The sequence below is a fragment of the Syzygium oleosum genome, unplaced genomic scaffold (assembly GCF_021117445.2).
Source record: "Syzygium oleosum isolate NSW1041296 unplaced genomic scaffold, Sole_v2.1 Sole_v2.09, whole genome shotgun sequence".
NCBI lineage: Eukaryota > Viridiplantae > Streptophyta > Magnoliopsida > Myrtales > Myrtaceae > Syzygium > Syzygium oleosum.
Genome location: NW_026607493.1, coordinates 5,874,397 through 5,901,991, shown reverse-complemented (window position 1 = coordinate 5,901,991; position 27,595 = coordinate 5,874,397). Strand labels below are relative to the sequence as shown.

At 40.2% G+C, this 27,595-nt stretch overlaps 3 protein-coding genes across 4 annotated transcripts in view; 2 read left to right on the top strand and 1 right to left on the bottom strand.

Moving 5' to 3' along the window:
• The first annotated feature begins 1,016 nt into the window (after window positions 1-1,016).
• On the top strand, window positions 1,017-9,426 carry LOC115673482 (dolichyl-diphosphooligosaccharide--protein glycosyltransferase subunit 2). Of its 2 annotated transcripts, none has more exons than XM_030595665.2 (20): window positions 1,017-1,121; window positions 1,221-1,371; window positions 1,616-1,805; window positions 1,907-1,996; window positions 2,161-2,223; window positions 2,499-2,568; window positions 2,675-2,739; window positions 3,960-4,014; window positions 4,443-4,570; window positions 4,667-4,782; window positions 5,657-5,726; window positions 5,971-6,075; window positions 6,194-6,280; window positions 6,366-6,514; window positions 7,020-7,131; window positions 7,216-7,299; window positions 7,671-7,751; window positions 7,831-8,055; window positions 8,796-8,918; window positions 9,034-9,426. In XM_030595665.2, the coding sequence occupies exons 2-20, from the start codon at window positions 1,223-1,225 to the stop codon at window positions 9,148-9,150; spliced, it is 2,079 nt and encodes a 692-aa protein (XP_030451525.2). In that variant the 5' UTR covers window positions 1,017-1,121; window positions 1,221-1,222; the 3' UTR covers window positions 9,151-9,426. The 2 variants fall into 2 exon arrangements, with proteins under 2 accessions (XP_030451525.2, XP_056170868.1); XM_056314893.1 differs by having other exon boundaries at window positions 1,043-1,112.
• LOC130139003 (uncharacterized) overlaps window positions 1,133-27,595 on the bottom strand; it is a 42,352-nt gene continuing 15,889 nt past the window's right edge. Inside the window, exon 3 of the mRNA XM_056314894.1 lies at window positions 1,133-1,144. The gene's annotated coding sequence lies outside the window, so the exon portion shown is untranslated. The remainder of the gene's footprint in view (window positions 1,145-27,595) is intronic.
• Window positions 23,218-27,533, top strand: LOC115673476 (NAC domain-containing protein 21/22). Its single transcript, XM_030595660.2, has 3 exons — window positions 23,218-23,596; window positions 26,114-26,379; window positions 26,835-27,533. The coding sequence occupies exons 1-3, from the start codon at window positions 23,428-23,430 to the stop codon at window positions 27,249-27,251; spliced, it is 852 nt and encodes a 283-aa protein (XP_030451520.1). The 5' UTR covers window positions 23,218-23,427; the 3' UTR covers window positions 27,252-27,533.

The following is a 27,595-nucleotide window of genomic DNA, read 5'->3' as shown; positions in this document are numbered from 1 at the left end:
TTCGTTCGTGATGCCACGTCGATTTTTGTGGGTGCGCTTGACACGGCTTTGAGTTTAGAATTTCTCGAACTAGAATTTTAAGGTGCCCCCCCGCTAACTTCGGTTTGGCGGCATTTTCCAGAAGTAAAAACCCTAATGTACGCGGCGCGAGTTTAAAATGAAGAGAAAATCCACGTACAAAGAGAAGGGCCGGGGGCGATCACCGACCCCTCTAGGTCCGGCGGAAGCGGGGTTAACTAGCCCCGGCACCCTATTTCACACGATTCATGCGACCTCATACTAGTTACATGACCTCAGTCGAGCTGAATATAGACAATCCACCCATTTTCAAAGAGCGGTAGGTAGCAGTGGTCGAACCACCACCATTGCAATTTGATATGCAAATGATTTAGCATTGTTTTTGGGGCAGAAAAGATCAAAAATCCTTATCGTTCGTGAGTTAGTGAAGCGGAATACAAGAAATAACTTATATCATATAAATTGGGTCACGAGCTCACAAAAGCCCTCTTGGTGTACAAGAGACTCGCATAAAGTTAAAGGACTCGAGCAACTCGACTTTAGGATTGACAATATTGGACACTGCACCGCTTCTTTATATGATATCGAGACAATGTGCGAATTACCTTAAAAAAGGAATTTGAATGTGACACGGCACGATACATTACGTCCTCGTATGGCGACACGAATCGATGTAGATGAGCGCGTTCTTATTGCGATACTATTTCGGTACGTGAGAATCGCAAAATGACTATTCGCTTTTTTTTATGTCAGACACGAATCGGGACCAACCGTAAACGTGTTCACGACACGCGGACGGAAAATCGCCAGCCCTGCTCCGGCTCGAACGGACAAGCGCTCGTGCGGCACGAGAGCTCTTCGAGAGTGGGCCCCACTTGGGCCCAATACGCGAAATTTTGGGCCTTTCGCAGCCGATTTCCGGCCCAATGGGCTCAACTCGAGGCCCAATCTAAACCCCCGCATCTGCCAAAAAGTCAAGCCCTACTCTTCTACCGAGTCAAAGGCTCGAGCGCTTCATCGAGCAGTCGTCTCTCAGTCTCGACACTTTCTCTCAAGTTTCAGTGCGATCGCAGCTCTGGTCGTCGCCGTCGTCGCCGTCGTCGGTACAGCCTTCGCTCGAGTCTCACTTGGCCTCCTCCCGCATCGAATCCGCTGGTGTCTCGCGTTTCGCTGATCGGGCGATCTTCTCTCGGCATTTGCAGGTATGGCGAGCACCCGGATGGCTGAGCTCCTGATGCTCGCGCTCGCGGCTCTGTCGATCTGTAACGCCGCGTCGATCTTCCGTCCGGTCTCGGATTCTCACCGATCCGCCGCTCTCGAGCTGTTTGCGCCCGTCGGTGGCTCCTTTGCGAGGTCCGCTGTCCGTGGTTCCTTTGTTGTTTGGTGATTGGTGGGAAAATCCCCGTTAAACCCTAGATCTGCTGTTGGTTTTGAGTTCTGATATTGTTTTCCTCCTTTCTCTGTCTCTCTCTCTCTGCCGATGGTTGCTGTGAAATCGAACATGCGAGTTCCTGTGCTTTGATTGTTTGGTTCGGTCGTTATGGATTCGCAATCTATGTGTGAAGTGACTAGCTGAACTTTCACTGGAAATTTTCAGCTTAGAAGAGGCGTATGAGGCATTACGGACATTCGAGATTCTCGGAGTTGAGAAGCAGGGTGATGTGAGCGCCGCCACTTGTCCGTCCGTCACATCGGTTCTTGGATCGTCTTCAGCTCCGAAAGAGTTGTTTTACGCCCTGAAAGTTAACAGCATCTTGAAATGCAATGTGGACGATGCCTCGTTTGAGGTATTTCGAGCTCTTTGCTCTCGCTCTCTCTCTAACTTCCCAGTCGAGGGATGTTGAAAATGTCTTTTTTCAAGGCTTAATGATTTTTCTCTCTTATGGAGGTCGTTGCATCAAGACTTAAAGCTGTTTTGAGTGATGCAAGTTCGTTACTTGACTTCTACTACTCAATTGGTGGACTTGTTCTAATCAAGGTAAAAATGAGATCATTCTGTGTTCATTGGTCCAGAGCCTTCCGCATATTAACGGGAGGCATCGATTTTCCTTATTTACGCGACTCAGGCAGGCTTTCAGCTTCAATTTTGGAGCTTTTTCATCTCAAGCAAACTAATTCCTCCTTTGTTGTGAACATTTCTAGGATCAAACTTCTAATGTTGAAGTTCTTCTTGGTGATGCTGAAGGAACTTTTCAGTCGATCAAGGTATGTCGATAGCCTTCATAAACCTCTGACCAAATGGGACTGGTCTGTCTAAAAATTCACTACAATAACTAGGCTCTTAGACACCACTATTCTGTAGATTTTTGGGTAATGTATATGGGGTATTCTGGATGGAATCTGGGCCAGACCCAAAGTCATATATGCTTCTTTTTCTCTGCCTTCTTTTGTAAGGAGATCTATCTTGACGTCAGTATGACCCTTCAACTTAGTAATGGCATTGTTTGGTAATGTACTTTAATCTTCCAATTCATTGACAGGCTCTCAGCCAGAGTGATGGAAGGTGGCGCTATAGTTCTAGCAATCCTGAATCTAGCACGTATGCTGCAGGTAAAGATTTATCCTGTCTCGGCTTTACTATGTCAGACTTGTCTTGTATTTGGGATCTAGCTAGCTTCTGTGATTACACTCAGTTTGATGATGTTTGCTCTTGTAGGATTGGCACTTGAAGCACTTGCCGGTGTCATTTCGTTGGCTTCACCTGAAATCAATCAGTCCTTGGTGATTCTTCCTTACTTCCTCTGAAAAGGCCTATAATAAATCTAAATGGGGAAATTACATATCTTCACAAATTTCTGTATCTTCAAAAATTTTTATCTTGATGTTAATGAGCTGGTTAGGTATGCATCATGATCTATATTTTTCCTCCTAAGCAAGGTTATGCATGTTTTATTTAAGTTTGTATGTTTTGGCTTTCCCACCAAAACAAAAAAGAAAATTTAAATTTAAAAAGATTATGAAATCTCTCCACGACTTAGATGTCAATATTTATCTGTTTTTAAAGATGTGAGGTGCACCTTTGATAAAAGTTCAACCTTGAATGCCAAAGCAAAAGTATGAGGGGAAGGCTAAAAAGGGATTATTCCAAACACACCTTGAATTCGTGCTCTTAGCAAGGCATTCTGTTTCTTTCTTTTTTTTTGATATTTTCCCTATTTGGTTCGACTACTTTATCAACTTAAAATGATTTAAAGAATAGATATATATTTTGCTGTTTTGGACGGACATGAGCTTAAATTAGATGATTATTCACTATATGGTTTTATCACATAGAAGCTCGATTTTGTGCTTGCTTATGAATTTAAATTATAATCATGGTGTCATTGTCAAGGGTTGATCTGTGATTGGTACCTTGATTGCTTGAATCACATATAAGATTGTGGGATTGGTGAAGTGCCTAGATCAAATGTAGATGACAGCGATACATGTAACAACAAGAAGAGTAGGGCACAGTTCTTGTTAGCTTCTGCAGGATACATTAGATGGATTTGGCCATCTTATGACTAATGTAAGTCATCTTCAGTAGTTTGATAGACTCAAGTTGATATTGATAGAATAATGTAGCGTTTAGTCTTGCACTTACATAATGAATGGTTTAGATATTTGATACCTTATAATTAACTGAAAGAATCCAATTAACTAGACATGTTGGCTAGGGTGAAAAAAGAGGCCCTCTAGCTGTTAGTAGTGTCAAAAGATTGCTCAGGATGCTGTCATTTGAAATTTTACTATACAATGAAAAGGAATTTGTAAGTGCTACGAGATAAGCCAATTTTACAGCTGCAAGCTGATAACTGCCTAATTATATTTATTGGTGCACCTATGACATAGATGTGCGGGATGCACAATTGTTCTGCTTTGTACTCTGTATGCTATTGTTGTATACATTTTGTTTTTACCGGATGAGATTGTTCTTTGTTTAACTTTCTGTTTGATGGCAGATCCGCACAGTCAGGAATGATATAGTGAAGCTTTTCGACAGTATTGAAAAATATGGTATGTCTGATTGTCATCTCTGCCTCAGCCTTCTCATTTGAAAGTTAAGCTGTACTTTTTTCTGGCCACATGATTCAGAATTTTCGGTTCATTTAAGTGGTACAAGGTCTTTGGATTATGGAATATCGTTTATAATCCCTTCGTTGGTTCATTGAATAGATGACATTTAGGCGATGTGAATTTTAATTTTGAAGACATTTTTTTTTGGTCAGAATTTTGAAGACATTAATGACCTGCAAATAATGGCATTCATTAACAGATGTCTCGAATTTACTTGTAAAGTCTTACTGAATATTCCAGTGAACAAAGTCTTATAGTTTATAATAATGATACCTCACAGAGATTGCAAATCAGTAAAGCACAATGTACATTCTTGTTTCATTAAGCAATTAGACATATTATTAAATGAATGGTGATCCTTGCTGCAGATGATGGGACCTTTTACTTTGATGAGAAAGTTGTTGATGCACGTGAACATCGAGGTCCGCTTTCAGTAACCTCATCTGTCATTCAAGGGCTAACAGCATTTGCATCTGTGACTTTGGAAAGTATAACTGTGAGTTGGAGATCCTTATGTCTTGTACAGGCTTTGTCAAGTAAGTTTCAGTGAAAATTTGTCATAATGCATACATGCCCCTTTTTCGTTTTGCAGCTTCCACAGGACAGAATATTGGCTTTAGCTAAATTCTTCCTTGGGATTGGAATTCCTGGGGATGCCAAAGACTTGTTCAATCAGATTAGTTCATTAGCCTGTTTAGAAAACAATAGGTACGCGTCCATGGTTTTGATATCAGCTATCTGCTTGTTCACTGTCAGCTATCTACCTGTTTATGAAATGATATTGGTTAAGATACTCTCTATAAGTTGCTGTCAGATCACGAAGAAATTATAATTAGACCAGAGACTTGCAGTTTTAAAGAGCTTTTACTGAACAGATGGTCTAGCAGATCTGATTATTCTTTTGAATAGGTTGCTGCTTAAATATAAGACAAAACAAGATCTGGGATGTTTCTATGAAGTAGAATTTGAAGGGTTAGCTGAAAAGGAAAGGAAAAAAAAGGAAAAAACAATAAGGAGAAACTGGCTCTTACGTTTTAATGATTAGAAAACAATTGTGGATCTTATGCTCCTTTGTTTTGCTTCTCCTTTTGAACTTTCGGAAGCTTTGCACTGTCTCCTTTGTACTTATCTTGTCATTGTTGCTAACAATTACAGAAAAATGACAGAAGAATGAAATAAGACTATTCTTATATGCTCCACATTTGTCATACTGAGTTTAAGTGGCCTATGATTAAATTGATATCATCATATTGGATTGCACGTACTAGATTTGGAGTAAAACAATATAATTCAAAAATAAAAAATAGGTTTGGAGAAACATAACTGCGGTCTGTTTCAGTCAGAAATTAACATGAACGACCTATGACCTTTGCTCTCTGATTCTTTTACAAGAGTTGTATTGTGACAGCAACCTCAACTTTTGGCTGTACTGCGAAGGTAATGCCATGATGGGAATGCATAAGTGAGATTTTGAAAAGTGATTAGGAAGAAAAATGTATATGAAGTTTTATGGGCCGATGGACCCAGCATAAGTTGAGCTATCTATACTAATTTTATTCAATTGATTTTGCTGTGCGTGCAGGGTTTCCATCCCCTTGATTTTATCACTTCCAAGCACAGTCCTTTCTTTGACAAAGAAAGACCAGCTGAAGGTTAATTTCTAGTGTGGAACTTTATTTTATGCGTACCAGAAATGAACAAAATCTATAGTCTGTCTTCAAGCACAATTTAAGCAATCTGATTTTCTTTCTCCTTTCTGAAAACATGCTTTAGATATCTTCTTAGTTCTGAAAAATTACTTTAGAAAGAAGTGAATCAAAATCCTTCAGATGAAAAGGATCTGTACCTTTGCAAATGCCCTCAGGTCATAATTCTTATGCTTCTATGTAAATACAGGTTAAGGTAAATACTGTGCTCGGTTTGAACTCTCCTCCCTTGAAAGTGAAGCTGATTCGAGCTTTCAGCTCGGTTTCGAGAGATGTTCCTGTTATTGAGAGTCAGGTGCAGTTGGACTTCTCCTTTCTTAGTTGGTGGAAATGTTCCTCTGGTGCCAATTGATCTTATGGCATGATGTACTTCTGTTTAGTTGGTTTTCTGATTATTTCAATTAACAATGTAGGAACTCAAGTATGATCCGGAGAGCACATTTCACAGCTTGGTATTGCCTGAGACTGTTGATGTGGGAAGTTACATCTTTGTTTTTGAGGTACCTTTCATTCTTTGGGTAGATGAGTATAAATTCGGTGACAGCGGATCCTAGAATGATAATGCATCAATCCTATGTCCCACAGCTGGCACTTCAAGATTCAGAGGATGGGAAAACCTATGCTACTGGAGGCCAAACTCAAATCCCTATTTATATTACTGGAGTCATGAAAATCAAGAATGCTGCAATCGCAGTGCTTGATAGTGATCTTGGGACTGTAGATACCCAGAAAAGGTTGGTCTGCTGCATTGTCCATTATGATCCAAATGCCTTAAAGTAATCTTCTCACTTCAATGTTTGGAGTAATGTTAAATGAAACTCTGGTCCTAGCGATGGAGGATTTGTTGTCATCAAAGTATTCAGTTAATTCAACCTAGTGGTATGCCAAATTAGGCCTTACTCCTGTTTCAAATCAGCTAATCTCTGGTGGATTGGAATGTAGATATTGTTATCCAACTTTCAGTATGATTTCATGAGCTTTTAGTATAGACTCCTCAGGAATGAACTTAATAATTTTAAATTTTGGACTACATTTTGTCTGAAGAATTGTGTGAGATGATCGATATGGCCCACTCATATTAGTGGATAAGGTTTATTCGTTCTAGTAGACTGAAGCTTTGAATCATTGCTATCTGGAATTGATTTAATTATGTAAATTCCACATCAAGAATCTGCTTCGTATTTAATCTTCTTCAAATTGAAGTTAATGGGAGTTAACTTGATGTGTGGATGTATTCAGCCTTAATCTGGATCGAGAAAATGATGTCTCATTGTCAGCGAATCACCTCCAAAAGCTGCGACTTTCCTTTCAGCTGAGTACTCCACATGGTCATACCTACAAGCCTCATCAGGTCTGCTAGTCGACTATTATTTTCGTTTGTCCTCAAACAGTATTGTTTGCCACAGAATGTGGATTGAGGACTTTTTGGATGCAGGCTTTTCTCAAGTTGAAACACGAGACAAAAGTTGAACACGTATTTGTGTTGGGGATCTCGGGAAAACAGTTTGAATTGGTCCTAGTTAAGTGACATATCTTCTTTCCTTTATATCCTGAGTGTATGCCTATTTATGATATTTACTTGAAGGTAAACATGATTTGCCAGTTGCGTTGTCAAATTGGTGAAGATGCTACACATGCAACTGCTTGATCTCTTAATCTTGTTAACGTGAGGATATGAAATTTCATGGAAAAAATGTTAAAACAGTGACATCCAGACTGCATTCTACTTTTTGGTCGCACTTTGACCATGTTCAATGAAAAAAAACTTTCATGTAACTAGAAATTTAGATTGGGTTTCAGACAATTTAGCTGCTTCCCCACAGATTTAGTGAATTGCTTGTGTTTTAGGAAGTTTGTCACTTTTTGCTGACTGATTGTACTGCCATGTAGGATTTCCTGGGACTGGTTGAGAAGTTCTTCTATCTCTCTGGTAGATATGACCTTCAGCTAACTGTTGGTGATGCTGTTATGGTGAGAATGGCCTCTTCTCGTGTATACTGCTGCTGATTTTCCTAGCAAAGCGAGCCAATATGTGTAATAATTTTTTCAGGAGAATTCTTTCTTGTTGCCCATTGGTCACGTCGAGTTAGATCTGCCAGAGGCTCCTGAAAAGGCACCTCGCCCTCCTCTGCAGCCAGCTGATCTCTCTTCAAGATATGGTCCCAAAGCGGAGATTGCCCACATCTTTAGAAGTCCTGACAAACGTCCACCTAAAGAGCTTTCTCTTTCTTTTCTGGGTCTTTCCCTCCTGCCATTCCTTGGGTTCTTGGTGGGGGTTAGTTTTCCATATCCCTCTGCATCTGCATATTTACTATATAATAAGCTAGTTTGCAGTTTTGTACAACCAAGTTAACTTGATCATTAATCGATATTTAAATAGCACGTCTATCTAAGCAATGGATACAATCTTCTGCTGAATTGTCCTTGGGTATGTCAGATTTGAGTGTAAATGCATTTCTCAGGAATTGAACTTTCTTGCTTGTCATACTAGTTTATTGGCTTGCTTAGATGTTTCATATTGAAGTGGTTAATATAGGCCTAGGGACACTGGAAAAAAGTAATATAAATATGATACTTACCCCGAAAAGCTAAACTTAAAGCATTATTATCTCACCCTTTTTGTTGGGGTTTCCTGATTCCCATTTTTGTTTGTACGTTCATATTTGTTGTGGGAACTGATAATTTCATCTGGTCATCTGCATATGTTGGAAAGTTGGCATCTTGTCCTCTTACTATCATTTTTTAGGCAACTGTTACTGATCTCATTACACGCAGGGACTTTCTCTTTTGCCTGTTTCTTGGGTGGCTATGAAATTCTGTGCACAATAATGACAAACAAAACACCGAATGGACGATACAATAGCTGTTTAGAATTTTCTTTATTCTTACTGATATAACGCATGAGTGATCATCTTCCCTTCGTACATCCCCTTGTTTATGATCTGCGATAGTTTTGGATCATTTTATCTTCCTCTATGAGCAAATGGATATTGACGTGCTTTATACCTTTGACAGTTATTCTGCTTGGGGGTGAATTTGAAGAATTTCCCTTCTTCGGTTTTACCTGCCACATTTGCCACACTATTCCACGGTGGCATTGCAGCAGTTCTGTTGCTCTACGTGCTTTTCTGGTTGAAGGTCAGTCTTTCCCTTCTGGCATCCATTAGGCTTTTTCTGATGAGTAACCTTGGATATTCGGTCATTTGTCCTTGCTTTATGACTTTCCTTTTCTCTTTTGATGTCTCATGCACAGTTGGATCTGTTTACGACGTTGAAGGCCCTTGGTTTCTTGGGGGCATTCCTGATCTTTGTCGGACACAGGACCCTATCTCACCTTGCCTCGACATCAGCTAAGTTGAAATCGGCCTAATAGAAGTCTCGAAATATTCCAGGAATAATCGATGGATAGAGGGAACATGTAGTTTGTGTGATGGATACTGGATAGGAGAGCTATTTAAATTTTGCAGGCCTCATATAGTTAAAAATGGTGCTGATAGGACAAAGCCGTTCCTGAATTTTTCTTTCTTTACCCAATTATTACGAGGAACAGCATCATGTAGTTTTGACATTTTTGTAACTTTTAGGCCTCGAAGGATATAAGGAAGTCTAAATATGGCGGACCCCAAGATTGGCCACTTTTTTGTAAGCTGTTTGTGCAATCTCTTTTGCTTGGATGTTATCGTCAGTTATACGAATCGGGATCGAGCTATGTCATTTGGTGTCAGGCACTTGAAAAGCTCGTTCAAAGAAACCTAGTAGCAGATGCGTTCTTGAATTATGAAGGTGTCTCCATAGATTGCAGAGTGAAGTTTGACACTGTTAGGTCTAAAAGATGTGATTGTAGCATAAGCTCTCGTTCATTGTTCTCGTGAAGCTCCAACTCTGGATATGCAAAGGTCAACATGGATGTGGCACGTCACGATGGGATACTAGGTTTCATGCCATCCATTTAATTAGCATAACATTTTCTAGGATGTTGCGTATCTTAACCTCGTAGGTCACTCGACCAACGTCATTGGTCACGACTCTTGTTCGACGGGAAGTTTCAAGAAAGTGTTATTTGACGGGGGGGACACCAAGGGCCAATGAGATTTGTTTCTGCTTGATGTTTTAATTAAGAGAAACTCAAAAGAGATTGAGTCATCGTATTCTCAAGTTAGTCCTTTGATTCAAGTGTAGCGTATGTGTATTAATAAATCCGGATCTTCAGTTGTATATGTACAAATTACGTTGGCACGAGCAGAGCAACTGCTCTATTATCACCTTAAAATAAGCCTCATACCTTGGCACTCCATGTATAAGAGGGATTATGATGCAAACAGATCCTGAATTTTGGCTTAATGTGTAATGTGGTTTCTAAACTTTCAATGTGATCCCTAAATTTTAACCTAATATTTAATGTGGACCTTAAACTTTTAATTTATTCAATGTGGTCCTTAGACTTTTGATATATGTTCAATGTGGTTCATGAACTATATAAAAATATTTAATGTAGTTCATGAACTTGACTTAAATGCCACGTTAGCAATTTCCGGTGGCAATTGGACGAAAGGACTGTATTAGAATTTTGCGCAACGATTTAGGATAAAATTGGCAAAATTGAAAAGTTTAGAACTGAATCAGCATCCGTACAATAAGTTTATGACAGATATGGTAATTTTCCCTTTGATAAATTGCCCCTGGCACTTGAGAAGATCGGACATTAAGTTTTCTGTTTTGACTAAAATGACCATGTTTTGGACCTTGAACGCATTGCTGAGGGCGCTTGGGGAGAGGGTAAGATTGCAAATAATGTGTGAGGAAAAGGGCTTAAGGCAACGTGCGGTGTCACAATAGTCCAAAAGATTGTGCAAATCTTCTTGAATCTTGCTTGATATGAATATCAAAGAAACATTAGACCTAGTTTACCATGTGTAGAGAGAGAGAGAGAGAGAGAGAGAGAGAGAGAGAGAGAGAGAGAGAGAGAGAGATATTCAAATCAACTCCACTAAAAGCACTTGTCACTTGACAAATTATCAACAAATGTCAAATCCGAGATCCTTAATCACTCTCAAGAGTATCCTATCCTACCAACAGAACCTGTCAAAACCCTAGCCAGCTTCATCACTTTGTGCATGGCCATGGCATAACAAATTTGCTTGGCCCACGAGAATCTCACTTCTTCGTGAATTATTGTTTTGCTTTAGGGCAAAGAATTTCAACCATCCGAAAGCAACTTGCGATTGCCGCGGATTGCTTTAATGATTAATCATCTTTTTGAAGATGGAGTCCCTACGAACCTATCGCAATCCGAATCTACATATAGTTAGGGTTAGTTACTCCTTTTCGTTTATTTATTATTTGTTGTTTTTTTGGCTTGTCGGGCTACCGTTAGAACCTAAACATTCCAAGTTAATTTAATCTCATCAGAGACTTGAGCACGCGTGATTCGATGGAATTTGCCGGGTGCTCTAATTGGACCGAACCCCCAACTTTATAAACAGACGTAAATAGAACATGTACGAAATGTGTTTACACGTAGTGCATTGGAAAAATTTCAAATACGGTCATGAAGTGGAACGATTTTTTCAAAATAGTTCCCAGAGCGGACTTTGTGTTGAGTGAAATCCTGAAGCGAGCAACTTAGTCTCAAAATACACCCTAAACTTACTAGGAGGCAAGTTTTCGCCAGCTCGTGCATCTCATCTGCCACTTTTGAAGCCATTGGCCAAGGGGCTTGTTTTTTTTCTTTCTTTCTTTCTTTTTTTCTTCCTTCGTAGCCATGCTGGGCCACTTTCGGTGCCCGATCTCATTCAACGTTAGGAAGTCGCCGGAGATTTTCTATGCCAGTGTCATCCCCGACCGCTCTCTATCCAGCACTAGCTCAATGATGCAGATGACCATTCTCTCTCGTCTCAGTCGCGGCCTTGGCTGCCATATCTCCGAGCTCTAGGCCAATGCCCTAGATCTCCGAGTCGGTGGCCGTGGCCACTCTATTTTCTCATTCACGGCCATAGCGGCTCTCTCCCTCTCTCTCCTCAGTTGCGGCCAAGGCTGCCAAATCTCTGAGCTCCAAGCCATGGTCGCTCGAGCTTTGAGCCAATGGCTATGTCCGATCCCTCTCCTCCCATTCGTGACTCTTTATCTCCTCTCACTTGCGGCCCTCTTAGCTCCTCTCACTTGCGGCCATGGTCGCTCGAGAGCTTTGACATGTTGTGGCGAAAAAAATCGAGCGAATCTACTAAGCCGAACCCCGACATCGAGGCCACGAAGGTAACCGGCCAACCACAAATCCGTGGCCGTGCAAGGCTAGCGACCTACACTGGAATGAATTGACGGAGGTCGCGACTTTTATGATCATAGGCCGCAAGCTTCTAGAGGAGAGAAAAAGGAATCTAGGCATAGTTGACTTTGCATCCGGTCCTCACTTCGTAGCCACCGTCGCCACTGCTCTCCCTTGCTCCTCGCCGTCGTCTCCTCAAAATCGAAGAAGCCCTTCAAGCGGTCGGCGAGCTTGAAGATTTAACCGCATACATCGAAGTAAGAGCGGAGGTGGCGCGGGCTCGGAAAGTGGGAAAAAGAAAAGAACAAAGAAGAAGATGAACAGAAGGAAAAGGGGAAAAAGAAATGGACAGAAGGACAAAAAAAAATGCCCTGGGCGAAGTTGTCCATGACCATGGCTTGGAAAGTGGCGCGCGAGATGCATGTCCTCGCCGGCCGACGAAGATTTGGCCGGCTGATTAGCGGGGGTGCGTTTTAAGATTAAGTTACTCATTTCAAAGTTTTATTTGAAATAACGTCTGTCATGGACATTCTTTTGAGAAAAAGAAAAGCTTCACAATCGTATTTGAAATTTTACCAAAATACTGGAAAAGGAAAAGAATACGAGTGAGTAATCATCAACTAATCAAAACATATAAGGCTCGACCTCAAGGCCTCACAGCTCTGGAATAATCAAACATCAGTGATAGTATATGTTAAGCTTTAATTAGATACGCACGGTTGGGCTTGTCGCATTTCCCTTAATTATGAAATAATTCTTCAACGATCCATCACATCGATGCCTGCGTGTTGGACGATGCTTAAGCTTTCAGACAACAATTTTCCATATTATCAAGCCATAGATCGAATCTTTGGATACGGGGCATTATTAAAGTAAAGATTACTTTTGATTTTGAAAAGGACGTAAAGCTATTAATTGTAGCCCTCCTCTTAACTGATCACGAAATCCCATCCACTCCTTCCTTCCTTCAAGTGCGCCCTGCCAAATAACGTTGGTGAGTTGATGATTATTTGCAACCACCACTCTCATTTTCTTCTAATTTGCTCATCAAATTTAAGCCTCACTCGATCTTGATCTTAGATTGAGGTGGTTTTTCTTCCCCTCCCCCTCAAAAGAAAATCAAGAGTCGAATTGTTAATTTGCTTATCGAATTCGTTAGAAAGCCCAACCCAAACGATTAAGGCGTTATATGGAGGCGCGGTTTTCATATTTAAATACAACACTCCCTCTCACATATTAAAGTGCGGCAATATATAGTAGGAGAGCCAAATAGGGGTTTGGAAAGATGTAGATTCAAGATCTCTTGCTTTGACACCATGAAAAATATTGGGACTGCTGCCAACTGTTAGATGAATGGGGAAAATTGTCCAAAAAGTCCTAAACCTATTGCACTTTTGCCAATTCAGTTCTAAACCTTTTAAGTTTGCCAATTAAGTCATAAACCTTTACACTTCTTGTCAATTGAGTCTTAAATCTTTACATTTCTTGTCAATTGAGTCCATATGGCCAATTTTGGTAGGAAATTGCTGATGTGGACATTGGCTGGCCACGTGACGAGACGTAGATATTTTTAAATAATATTTTAAATTTTTTTATGGTTTTTTTCTTTTCTTTTTTCCATTTCTATATTATATTTTTTTGTTTAGAGTTGGCCGGCCTACCCTCGCCTGCGACAAGCAATCGTCGGCCCCAGGCGAGGGCCGGCTACCCTTGTTGGCCCCAGGCGAGGGCTGGCCAACCCTTGCTGGCCAAAGCGAGGGTGCAAGAGCCCTCACCTAGCGCCGACGAGGGTCGGCCGGCCCTCGCCTGGGGTTAGCAAGGGTCGCCGGCCCTTGCCTGTGGCCGGCGAGGGTCGGCCAGCCACCCTCACCGACCAACTCTAAATCCAACAAAAAAAAAACAGAGAAAAGGAAAAAAAAAAGAAAAATGTTCGCGTTAGCGCCATGTCGCCGGTTAACATTCACGTCAGCGATTTCCAGCCAAAATTGGCCAGATGGACTCAATTGGCAAGAAGTGTAAATGTTTATTACTGAATTAGCAAAAGTGCAATAAGTTTATGACTTTTTGGACAATTTTCCCTAGATGAATGTATAGTTTTAAGATATAAAATATAAGAAAGTTTTATCTTTTTCGAAAGAAAAGAGTCCTCAATTTCGCTTTCTTTTATGTTGAATTGAGGTTTTGTACGCCGGGACAATATATGTTATGATTTTAGAGTTGATTTTCGCTGTAGTGTCTGTCGGATGTACACATGTAATGTTACTTTAATCTTATCAAGACTACTAGGCTAGACAATAACATGTCATTATTCTATTACTATTTTGAAAAGAAATAGCATGCTACGTACGATTAGCAGTCTTGATAAGATTAAAGTAACATTGTGTATGTACATCCGACAGAATCATTACATATGTATTCTTTCTTTTTTTTTGGTAAAGAAATTACATATGTATTCTTTTTCCTCCTTAAAACTCAAAAAGTTTGCCCTTTTGTCATTTTTAATTTGAATTTTAATGTATACCAAGAAACTTTTTCAATATAAAGTAGTCAAGTTTTTTATTTCCTTTTCTTATCTTCTACTATTACAGAACTTTTGGTTGAAAAACTAAGAAAATTGTCTCTCAAGGGAGTAACATGCCATGTGTCCAAAAAAGATAGAACTTTATTGGGTCTCCATCAAACTTCAATAGCTATGGTTAGAATGAGAACCCTCCTCTCTTTTCTTTTGTTTATTTTAGTATAATTTGAAGCTTTATCTTCCAGCATTATCTTCACCTATGAGCCCTTATAGTTGGGCATTATTACTATTCAAACGAATGAAAAGCGACTTCTTTGTTTAGTAAATATTAAATGTCGAGATCGGTCTACACTAAATGAGATGACAGATTGTAAGCGAATCTTTAAGCAAGTGGACCATATTCAATATCAAATAACTTTTCAAATTTGCCGGTCGGTCTAAACATATGTAGAATTCTATTGTTCTATGCCCAAGTTTATGGATTTTTTTTTCTGTTCTCATAAATTTCATTAAGTATTATAAGTGTCAAAAATTTGTCGTTCAAAGAAATGACGGGTGACTTTTTTTCCTAAGTAACTTATCAATACTTTTATGGAAATTACCAAATTTATTTACAAAACTTTCTACCGTTTTGAATGACTAACTCTTATATGGAATTACAAATCGAAATTAGACTTACTTACCAACTTTTTGTCGAATTAAACAATCAACTATATGAATTACCAGCTCTCATCTGAGTTACTTACCATCGTTTAATCTTTTTCTTTTTATCCCTTACATTTAGTAACTCATTTAAAAAAATTACCAACCCAAATTAGCGTAACTCACTAACTGTTCTCTCATTAAGTCAATCCAATACGCTTAGGCGAGCGTTAATGATGGCCGTGTAGATCTTAGTTGCACGACTTAGATTTGTTGTCACTGTTGGGGGCGACAATACAAATCTAAAGTCCCTCGATGGATATTCGACCCTAAGGCCAATGTACATACACCCAAGAGGCATCTTCCTCTCGAAGGGTACTTTTGGACGACCGATAGGCATATATTAAAGAGAAATGAAGAATGAAATGGTGATCTCATTTGAGTAGGAGCCTTGTTTTCCTGAATTCCTGATTGAAGTAGATCTCCTCGAACTAATTAGAGGTATGATTGGAGGAAATTTCCTCCGGTCCTTGTCACGGAGCAATGACTTCCATAAATGGCTGATGGGACACCAGGTACTGCCTAGAACCATCTCCCCTTCTCTCAATTGATGTGACACTACGTTAGGGACGCATGTTGCACAGCCTCCTCAGCATTGTTCGCTCATTTAGTAGATTATCACTGATAGAAGAAAACTTAGCTGCACAGGTCGAAAATGTTGGAGGACTTTGCTTAAACAAAATGAAACGTTGAAAGACTATATAAATATCACAAATAAACAAAAGTTAGAGAATGTCCTTCTCTCCAACCTAATGCGCTGATATATCCCTCTCTCAAGAGATTTGATTGAAGATGTGAGTCTACCCTATAGATGGAAGGAGATTTTGAGGCTATTGCTGATTATAAAAAAACTTTAATACTTAAAGATAGTGCAATTCATACCTCATATATATTTTTCTAACGGAAGAGGAGAGAGATCAATGTTGAACCATGGTTACTGTTAGAATGTCCAAGCTCCTATGTTATGTGTATCAAGAGATGCTGTGAACCTACCCCCAATAATAAGTTTGAGAGACGCGTGTCAGTATTATAAATTTCTCAACACGTGCTTTGATATCATGTCAAAATATCCAATGTAAGAGCTTAAATCATAAAATGAAGGAAGACTACATACATACAGTACACATTACGTGGGATTACAATTAATAGTCACGAACTCGAGATCCATAATTACTTGACTTGACATGTTCTTTGAATGCAAGATATAACACTTATAAAGTATGCTCCTTATCCACCTCAATGTGAGGCATCGCTGTTTGAATTCATTCCTCATTAATTGACCGAATCCTAACTTTTTCGCAGTTTTGATGCATAAGGCAATCTTTTAGGATGTTGTTAATTAATCGGGTCTATTCCATTTATCGTACGAAAACCTCAAAGATGACTTTTTCCGCCCCCTGGCGTGTCAATGAAAAGTGTTCATATTCTCGGAGAATCTAACTACTCCTGGATCTTCGATACGTAATCCTCTCGTCTTGATACACACCAATTGATCGACCCCACGAAAATGCGCAATTATAATCCAAATTCAGACTTTGAGATAGGAACGATACGCGTTTATCGCTCGAACGACCCCTTAAAATAACTCGTGGGGGAATCCAACAGAGAACGCCCATGACTTATGGAAGCGAATCAACTGAAAGGACACTTTTGTGGAACGAACATACAACATCATGGGCCAACCAAAATACAACAGAGAAAGAATAAAGAAATTATTGGTAGAGGAATACGAAGCCGTCACTCATCCCCTCAACGTCAACCCGCACCTAACAATCCATATTCCCTTTCAGGGAAAGAACCCTAATCCCAGAATTCTTTTATGTCATTGATTATTTTTTATTTTATTCCGTCACTATTTTTATTTTTTTATAGTTCGGGTTTGGCCTACTTTATTTCCTGAATTAGACAGCAATAGCAATCATTCGTGTCCTGAAAGTTAAATACCCCGTAGATTACGTGAACCCTAGATCGAGATATGACGTGTCTTACGGCGCGTTTTGCTTCCCGTGATGGCAGGATTTCTGTCTCGGGTAAACAACGCTTCTTCGAAACTCTCGTTTCAAGAGAATGAAGATGCTTTTCAGTAAATCTTTGATCGTATTGTCTCGCTTAGAAAATTCATCAAAAGCGTTTTAGAAAAGGCGCTTCCCGATTAACTGTTCCTGCGACTCGCAAGAGTCTTCTGCAGTAACAGACAGAGACTCTCCAGCGACCCTTCTGACGAGCGGGGAATCCTGCATGGCCACTCAACCTGACCTTTTGTTTCCCGGACCATTTGGGACAAGATGAAGAGAAAGCAGAGAGAGAGTCCTGGCTGGAAAAAAACAATGCATCGGTTGCCTCTAGGGGACCGCCGACGTAGACCTCCTGTGGGAGGTCCTGCCTTAGCTGCGAGAGCTAATGGAGAAAGAGGGTTCCGCGGCTGTGATGGAAATGTGAGAGAAAGAGAGAGAAAGGGAGAGAGAGAGCGCCGAGCCAGGGTTGTATGGTGACGGTTGGCGACGGTTGGCGACGCGGTTGAGTGGTGACACGACGCACCTGTGAACGGAGGGGGATGTGCCAAGGAGAAGAAAAAAGATAAAGGAAAAATAAAAAAAGAAATAGAAAAGAGAAAAATAAAAGAGGAGGACGTGATCTGGGTCACACTTGTATTCCATATCAATTATGTTAGTATCCGTATTCTTTTTAATGTTGGAAAAACTTAATTTTGATATGTAAATTTCGAGCTTATGAAATCCTCCTATTGATCTCGGGAATCAAGCAAGAAGTGAGCTAAAATTCTAATGAATGGATCAGTGAAGCCATATCCACTTGCACAGAAAAAGAGAGAGTCCGAACGAATATTCGAATCAATCTCTCGTTTTAAGCAATTGATCTCTCCCGTAATCACACTATGATCGTATCACACAAACAATCGCGAAAACGACCAGACATCTTTTCGAGTGGCCACCGTAACCAACCCTCATTCTTGCACAATCGCGACAGAACCCTAAAACCGCAGCGCTCGGTCGATGGAGGAGGGTCTTCCAGATATTTTTCAACCCCGTTCACATGCATAATTTCAGAGAAGAGAAGGGATGATGATGTCTAGAGCTTTTCGTTTTTCCGTTCGTTGTCACATCATCCACGACCCGAAGCTTGAGCTTCACTTTATTTCCACATCGAGATCGGAATTCGTTTTGCTTGTCCGAGACACCTTCGTACAGTCATCCCTTGTCGGCTTCTGCAATCATAGTTGTTAATTATCGACGTCTCGACACATGTCGACAAACGGGTACCAATTGCATTGTCCGAACGCACATTATTATTATTGGCCAAAACCCAAGTATATAAGCTAAAAAGATTTGTGACGTGCTCGACGTTGTTGTCCTATCATTTGAGGGACCCTTTGATCTAAGACAGTAGTAGTTTATCGTTCGCCCCGCCAATCATGTTCGGTCCACATATCTCCTTCGTGATAGATAATCGAACAGATCATGTTTATGGCTTGATCAATCTAATAAATTATATTTGTTTAGGGGATAGTTTTCGTGGGGATTTTGCTTTATTTGATTTCTCCAAGTGGAAGGATGTTCTCGATTTAGCTCAAGTTGGGATTTGAATAGGCAGGTTCACGTGTGGCCTTGAGGACGGCATAGTGTTTGGGACATTTGATGGCCGGACCAATCAATGTATGTCATGATAAATTCTCTTGGAGAAAATATTGTGTGATTATTACTTCCGCGCTAATCATTTATCACCCAGCAACAACTACAAGAATGGTTGCTTTTCTTTGTTTCTACCAATTTGATTTTCTTGATGGATAAAAGTTTTGAGATGTTGTTGCTTTATAAGTGAATCGCATAAATGAAGAATACTATTAGGATGCACGTGTGAGTTGTATTATAGAAGTCTCACATCGGAGAATTGATGTTGTGCAGAGCAACAGTTAAGGTAAAATCGTATAAAAAGTCCTAAACCTATTGCACTATCACCAATTTAGTCCTAAACCTTTCAATTTTGCCATTTAAGTCATGAACACTTTCACATTTTGTCAATTGAGTCAATCCGATCGATTTTGATTGAAATCTCTTATGTGGACACTAGCCGTCCTATATGGCATGGTCGGACGACCGGCGCTGACATGACAAAATTAATATTTTTTTCAATTTTGTTTATTTCTTTTTTAATTTCTTTTTTTTCTCTTTTCCCTCTTTCCTTTTTTTTTTTGTACTTGTGGCCAGCGAGGGCAGTGAAGCCCTCACCAGTTGTCGACAAGGGAAGCGATGCCCTTGCCCATGGCTACCAGATCTTGAGCTTGGAGTTGCCATGGCCGCTCGAGCTCGAGCTCGAGCTCGAGCTTTGGGTTCACAACCATGGCCGTTCGATCTCTGGCAACCATGGCCTCGAGTTGAGCTCGAGCAGCCATGGGCAAGGCAGTCTCACTTGTTCACAACTACCACTACCACGAACTCAGAGCTCAAGCTCGAGCGGGCATGGTAGTTGTAAGCTCGAGATCTAGGAACCATGACTGCGAGTCAACCTCAAGTAGTCATGGGCAAGGCAGCCTCACCGGTTTGCGACCACCATGACCACAAACCTAGAGCTCGAGCTTAAGCGGCCGTGGCAGTTGCAAACTTAAGATCTATCGGCCAAGGGCGAGGTAGCCTCGCCCATGGCCACGAGGCCGAGCGAGGGCATCACGACCCTCATCAACGACAAGTAAAAAAAGAAAAGAAAAGAAAAGAAAAGAGAAGGCAACTGCAAGCTCGAGATCTGGTGGCTAGAGCTTGAGATCAAGCGGCCATGGCTGCTGCAAGATCGAGATCTAGCAACCATGGCTGCGAGTCGAGCTTGGTAGTCATGGGCGAGGCAGCCTCATCGATTCGCGGCCACCATGACCACAAACCTAGAGCTCGAGCTCGAGCGGCCATGGCAGCTACAAGCTCAAGATCTGGCGGCCATGGGCTAGGGCGTCGTGACCCTTGAGGCGGCCGGCAAGGGCAGCGAACAAATAAAAAAAAAACGAGGGAAAAGAGAAGAAAAGAAAATTAAAAAGATTAATAAAAAATTGAAAAAATTATTAAAATTGTCATATTAGTGCCGGCCGTTTGGCCTTACCACATAGGATGACCAACATTCACGTCAGCGATTTTCAACCAAAATCGGCCTAATGTACACAATTGACAAAATGTGAAAATGCTTAGGACACAATTAACAAAAATTTTAGTACTAAATTAGGTTCAGGACTTTTTGGACAATTTTCCCGAGCTGTTAATATATCATAATTGGTTCATAACTCATTAATTTAAGTTTTTGAGTGAAAGCGGGTCCAACTCAATATGTTGACGGGGGTGAACTTGAACTCTCTCTTGGCGATCTCCCCAGGCGAAGGTATCGAACTTCTGCTGTTCACTCTCAACAAATGATATCAGAGCCGATGGTTGGTGACCAATGTGGTTTCTAGGCAATGGGTGTGTGGTGTAGCAACACAAGCTTGGTCGATCTGGAGAAAAAGACTAGAGATGAAGTTGGGCAAAGTTGGGCGTTGATGGAGATTCAAGATGAGATAGATATCTTGATGCATAATGATACTTGGATTAAAGGGAAGTGGACCTAACATTGAGCTTATGCGTGAAGGAGAGATTGTTAGGATACACGTGGAAGTTGTGTTAAAGAATCCCACGTCGGAGGATTGATGTGATGTGGAGCAGTTAATATATCTATCCTAATTGGATCATAACTCATTAATTTAAATTTTTGAGTGAAGATGGATCAAATTGGATATATTGACTGGTTTAGACTTGAGCTCCCTTATGGCAGTCTTTACAGGCGAAGATATTGGACTTTTGATGCTCGCTCTTAATAAATTGAGCACTAGCACGTATAATTTTTTTTTAACTATGGTAATTACATTCATTTAATTTTTAGAAGAGTTTTCGTTCCATTGTTATTTATAAAAAGTACTTTGTAATAGCGCTATTGCCAATGAAACTTATTTTATTACCGAGAAAGTATATCGTAACCTTCATTTGCAAAAGACGTGGCGAGTGTCGATTGCGTTCGAGTCAAATCAAAATAAAGGTTAGAGCAAATTACAATTGCATGTCGCATCAAGTCAAATTTGTCCGTTCAGATTGATTTCTCCATTGCAACGATCTCTACAATTATAAGGTACTGGGACTTGGATGTCAAATCTATGATAGGAGTCTTTGATGTGATGAGATTTATGGAGCCTTGAAATCTCAGCTCTGTCTCATTAGCTAGTTTTTGGGCGTGAGATCTTAATGTCAAGAAAATATGCATGTTATATTTAATAAAACGAATTCGGACCGTTTGATTTGATGAATCTTATATATGGGTTTCATGTGGGTCGTACCCAATCTAATAGTCAAGATGTCTTTTAGCAACAAAACACATCACCAAATTATTTCTCGCCCAATGCCACATAATTTGTTAGCATCTCAATTGCAAGATAAGGGACTTGGATCGGCCAGCATGGAGTTATGAAACTTTCATGCAGGGATTAAATTGCCTTTGATCTTATAAGTTGGCGTTACAACCATCTAACATAGGTCTTCAATTGCAAATTTATTGTGGCGATGTCGAAGTTAGAGTTCTTTTCGCTCGGGGCTAATGAAAGGCCAGCATATAACCCGCCCGTCATGACATCAGGACTATGAAATCACTGTGAACTTTAAAACATACTATTTGCAAGAGTATATATGAGATTCGAATCCGGCATCGGAAGTTTGCACTCTTTCACCTTTGATTGCTAACTTTTCAAGGCGCCGTCTCCTGCGAGATTCGCAGCCCCACAAAAGCTGAAAATTACACTACAAGTTCAAGACATAAAATAAAAGTTTAAACACCCCCTCAAAAACTAGAGATTTCACTGTGTACAGCGAGTGTCCATTCGTGCTCAACTGTTTTATACTTCAAATCAATGTCAGTCTTAAGCTTTCTTAATGTTAATCATGCTGTCTTGTCCTCCCTCTACGTTACCAACGTTGGACTACACAACAAAAAGAGTGATAAAAATCTTAGCAGATCGCGATGAATAAGGATTCAACAATCCAGAAAAACAATGCGAGTATGAAACATGTGAAGCCGAAGGGCTTCACCGGGAAGTTGTCGGATTGTGCTTAGCCATTACACGAAGGACGGCTTAGTTTTGGGAGGCGGCAGACATTTGTTTTTATCCACTTCTTAAAAAAAACAAACCCTTTTTTCCTTTTCTTTTTTTTTACTAGCTTGCAGCTCCATCTTATTTCCCTTTCAAACTTATATAATTCTCGAGACCACCCTTGATTTGAGTACGAAATTCGTGTTCAATTCTTTCTTGAATCCGGGACTTCCCATTTTGGAGAAACTCATATCATTGAATAACATCGTAATTGGAGGAGTTGAGGGTCTTTTAGCAATTCGTTCCTTCACATACTCTCCAAACTAATTCATGAACATGATGAATTTGCACGGAGTGATCGACGCTCCAATTATATTAACGTCATGTACCTTCCTCCTTATATGAGATAATCGTGATGATGAGAAACTAGAACCCATTAAAACATGTAATTTTCATTGGATGTCTACCAAAGCTTCTTCGTGTTAGTGTTAAAACACATGTTGCGGACGCATTTGCATTCGGCTCAGTCGATTGACCGTATTTACGAAATAGCAATTGAACGATTATCACGGGATGCGTTTAGGATAATCTGTGCAGGCCAAACTTTGCACGTGTCAAGGTATTGCTTAAAATGGTTTGGCTTTTGTACATATGGAGCATTAATTGCCGTTATATCTCAACCAGAGAAATGCACAGCAGAAGCAATTAGTCCCCTACCACACAAAGCTAAATTAAAAAGAAAAAGGAATAAGATTTCTTGTCACTTTGGTTTTCCTTTCGAAAACTTGCCACCATAACTAACTACACGAGACTTAACCCGATATAATATTTCCAAGAAATGTCCGGGAATGTCGCTCCTCACATCTGCAACTATATATAAACACGCACAGATAACAGCTTTCTTCATGACACCAACACTTGGAAAAGGTTGTCGCAAAGAAGAATCAAGTTCAGGGTTCTTTTCCTCCCCTCATCCACCGCCAAATCCTAAAGAGAAGAGACGATCTCTCTGTTCCTCTTTCTTGTTGTTGGGCTGAGGCTTTGTGTTTGGGTTCTTGAAATGGGGCTGAGAGATATTGGGGCAACGCTGCCTCCTGGGTTCAGGTTTTATCCGAGCGATGAAGAGCTGGTGTGCCATTATTTGTACAGAAAGGTTGCCAATGAAGAGGTGCTGAAGGGGAGCTTAGTTGAAGTCGATTTGCACACCTGCGAGCCATGGCAACTTCCTGGTATGTCCACTTTTTCTTCTCCTTTCTCTCTCTCTCTCTCTCTCTCTCTCCACCTTTAGCTGCTGTTCGTGGAATGTTATTTGCCTTTTTTCTTTTTCATGCTTGGCCATCACAATTATTGCTCATGCAGAAATCCAAGTCTAGTGCAAGCTCAGTTTTAATCAGCTTTGACAAATTCAAATTGTTGTCGGTGAATTATTGTGATGTTTTGAGCTCTATTCGACTCTCTCTCTCTTTACTTGCTTTGCGTCCGCGCCATTTCTTTCCTCAAAAATAATAAAGGACACAGATTGAAGCATGGATTTATATTAAAAGCGGTTACACACTTGATTCCAGGTCAAATTATCAAGATAAAAAGCATATAGATGCATAGTTTAATTATACTTTTACCATAAGTTACTTGCAAAAAAACACAAATATCTCGAGCGGTGACATGTATTATATAGATACTCATCATTTGAGAGGAGACAAAGCACGTCACCTTTCAAATACAGTGTGCTCCGGCTCTAGAAGTGCATTAGAGAGAAGAGAGAGAGAGAGAGAGAGACAGAGAGACAGAGAGACAGAGAGAGATCATTTTGGAAGCGATAGGTCTAACCTTGCTTTTTTTTTAGAAAATTATTCAGGAAGCAACACGGTTTCACTCTTTTTTTTTTCTCTTGCTTCCAATTTCAACATTTTTATAGATGACTAACTACACTAAATGGCTGCCTGCCGTGGTTTTGCCACAGTTTTTTTTTTTTTTTCACAAGATTAACTGTAGGGGTTTGGAGTAAATAAAAAGATAGAGAGGTTGTCAATTACTCAGTATCAATTAAATATGAGGTTTGGATACGAAAACGGGAGCGAAATTCCACAACAGAGGATTATGAATTTTGCAGCAAAATATTAAGTTTAGATGCAATTTTGAGTATAACTAAAGTTGGAACTACTGAGAGAACATCTAATTCTTATTAGACTTGCCCCTTTAGTGCTGTGGAGCTATGTATTAACAGTATGATAAACCAAAAATTGTCTGGGAAACTGTAGATTCCTTGTGACTTCCATCCTCTATATTGAAAAGCTTAAGGTACAACTGAGGATTCCGGACAAGACCCTAGAAACTACTCAGTGAATTATGTAACATAACATCTATATCACCTTGTTATTACAATTCTTGATCAGCTCGAATATGTATGAGTCTGCCAAAAATCAAGGCCAACAGTCCTTGATTTGCCAAAAAACTACTCAGTGAATTCTCCCTAGAGGTGACAGCTTTCTACCCAGAAACACAATCATTGACATATAGTACACTGTGTACATCAAAAAGACGAAGACGTGGAGTTCAACATGTCTCAAGCCGTGATCTCTTGTATTAAGCAAATCGTTCTTCTAAAAAATTTAACTATATGTAAAAGATCGGGATTCGCACGGCTCCGATACCATCATCAGTAAATCATTTGCCTGAAATTCTTATATTATTAGAAACGGATCAATTAATATGTACGTAGCATATTGCTTTACATAAGGTGCGAGCTTCTCTCGTTATTTTTCGAACTTGACATTATAATATTGTAAATTAAGAGTTTTGGCATTCCATATGCATGAGGGCAATAAATTGCACTGCATACATGAGTTCAAAATAGTTATGTGGGGTTGTCATCGTGGTGATTATGACGCTTCGGTAAGCATGGGGAGGATATATAGTCAACTAGATTCCTCGAATCACACATAAATGCATTGTACATAGTACATAGGACCACCTATTGCTTCCAATTATTGCATCAACATTGACTCTTCGCTACAATTATTAATGCCCGCCGACGTATAAACCTTGCTTGTCGCAAAAAAGTTACGGACGATTATACAGTCTTTATCATTAAAAAATGGAGAGACTTCATGTCATTTTGATTAGTAATAACTAATTCATTTCAGAAGTGAGCAGCATATAACCTAACCTCTCCCCCCCCCCCCCCCCCACAAAAGAAGAAGAAGATAGGATCGACTTATACATTATTCTGAACCATATATCTAATTAAAAGACCAATGTATGGGGTAATTGCTCATATTATTTGGTAGTAATTATGTACTTTCTTAGGGTTTCTCTCTTTTATTTTATCATGAGGTCACATGTTATTTCTATAAGATGTTCAAGGTGGTGTTTTCAAGTTTCTAATGCAATCTTAACATGATCGACCTTACTCGTGTCATACCCTCTTTCATATCGAAATCAAACCGAAGAGGCAATAGCTCTTTTGCACATGTACAAATTTGCTTCTTGCGCATGGAATTCATACGTTGCATATCCTTATTTGTCGAATATAATCATCGCATTATCCTCACTGTCGATTATATGGAACGGTAAAAGCTTTAATTTTCCAACAAGTTTGTCACATTGGAATTAATTTTGTAGATCGTATCGTCACGACTCTATATAATAATCGTATCACTCGTCAAGCGTCCTTTTGCATGACTTGGAGTCATTCAGTTGTCGACCCCGTACTAATGTTTGCTTACATATTTGTTGGGTACGCGCAGAGGTGGCGAAGCTCAACGCGACCGAGTGGTACTTTTTCAGCTTCCGCGACCGCAAGTACGCCACCGGCTACCGGACCAACCGCGCAACGATATCGGGGTACTGGAAAGCCACAGGCAAAGACCGCGTGGTGCACGACCCAAGCACGCGAGAGGTCGTGGGGATGAGAAAGACATTGGTGTTTTACCGGAACAGAGCTCCTAATGGGATCAAAACCGGTTGGATCATGCATGAATTTCGCTTGGAGTCCCCACATATGCCTCCCAAGGTCTCTCTCTCTCTCTCTCATGCAATCAGCTATCTTCTTGAAAAAGAAAAAGTACGACAGACAGTGAGAATTACATTGTGGAAACGCTCCACGTCTACGCGTTATGGACCACCTAATTAATAATTGAAATTTTTATTCTTGGGCATATTAGACTAGTTTTAAGAAAGTTTTTTTACACCGTTCTTGAATCACGTGGAAGTTACTATCTAAAAAGGAAGAAAGAATCGCTTGGAAGGAGATTTTTCCTTTGCAAAATACACGAGAGAGAGAGAGAGAGGGGCAATTATTTAAAGGAAAGAACAATGATTTGTCAGTTCTCCCATTATTTCCTGAAAGGAAGATGTGTCCAAGCTCATTTAACTTGAGTGCGATGATAGAACTCTATCGAGTCATGCATTGCTTTGGAGTCTATCCATTGCATGTTGCTGATAAATCCAGTGGCATATACCTGGCAGGAGGATTGGGTGTTGTGTAGAGTATTCCACAAGAGCAAGGAAGATAACGCCATCAACACCTTGCTGAGCCCACATTACACCTTCAATGAAGCAACAGCTGCATCATCACTTCCATTGGTGAATTTCGACGCATCCCATTATAATCCCCCACCGAATCAAGCCTTCTCTTGTGGGATGATGACCTACCCTCAGGTTGCTTCGTTATCCTCAACGTCATCGTCTCTCCATGGCCATAAGTCCCACTCCACGCTGAATCTTCTGCATCAGTCCAAGGGAATAAGCACCAAGCTCATCGATGATGGTTATGGATTCACGTGGGACATGAACTTCGAAGACAACAGTTTGGTAGGAGATGCGTTGCCCACTAACTTGGAAGACATGAGCATTGAGATGGATGGTGGTTCAGTTTTCCTCTAGTTACTAACTGCGTCTTCCAGCACATTCCTGCAGTCATGTATAGAGTCATATGGCGTTGTACATTATGGCTTTTGGGTCGGGGTGAGACTTTGGGAAAACTAGTGTACTTAGATCATTGTAACAAGTTAGAGTCGGGTAGGTTCTGTTTGATAGTGCTTTGGTTACTTGTGCATTATCGTTATATAGATAGGTCTAGATGATAGACATGTCATGGGAATTAGCAGATGCAGTTCCCTATCTTTTCCAGTTTAAAGTTTGTGAATGAACTGATCTGTGGCTTAACTCCCTCTGAAAGATGACCGATTCTGACTTCTTTTGGTGAGCAAGTAGCTAAGCAAGTTCGC

Coding starts and splice junctions, on each gene's coding strand:
- LOC115673482 (XM_030595665.2), top strand. CDS start 1,223: ATGGCGAGCACCCGGATGGCTGAGCTCCTGATGCTCGCGCTCGCGGCT. Junction 2,224..2,498: donor GAACTTTTCAGTCGATCAAG/GTATGTCGATAG, acceptor ATTCATTGACAG/GCTCTCAGCCAGAGTGATGG. Junction 2,740..3,959: donor CTGAAATCAATCAGTCCTTG/GTGATTCTTCCT, acceptor GTTTGATGGCAG/ATCCGCACAGTCAGGAATGA.
- LOC115673476 (XM_030595660.2), top strand. CDS start 23,428: ATGGGGCTGAGAGATATTGGGGCAACGCTGCCTCCTGGGTTCAGGTTT. Junction 23,597..26,113: donor CGAGCCATGGCAACTTCCTG/GTATGTCCACTT, acceptor GGGTACGCGCAG/AGGTGGCGAAGCTCAACGCG. Junction 26,380..26,834: donor CCCCACATATGCCTCCCAAG/GTCTCTCTCTCT, acceptor TATACCTGGCAG/GAGGATTGGGTGTTGTGTAG.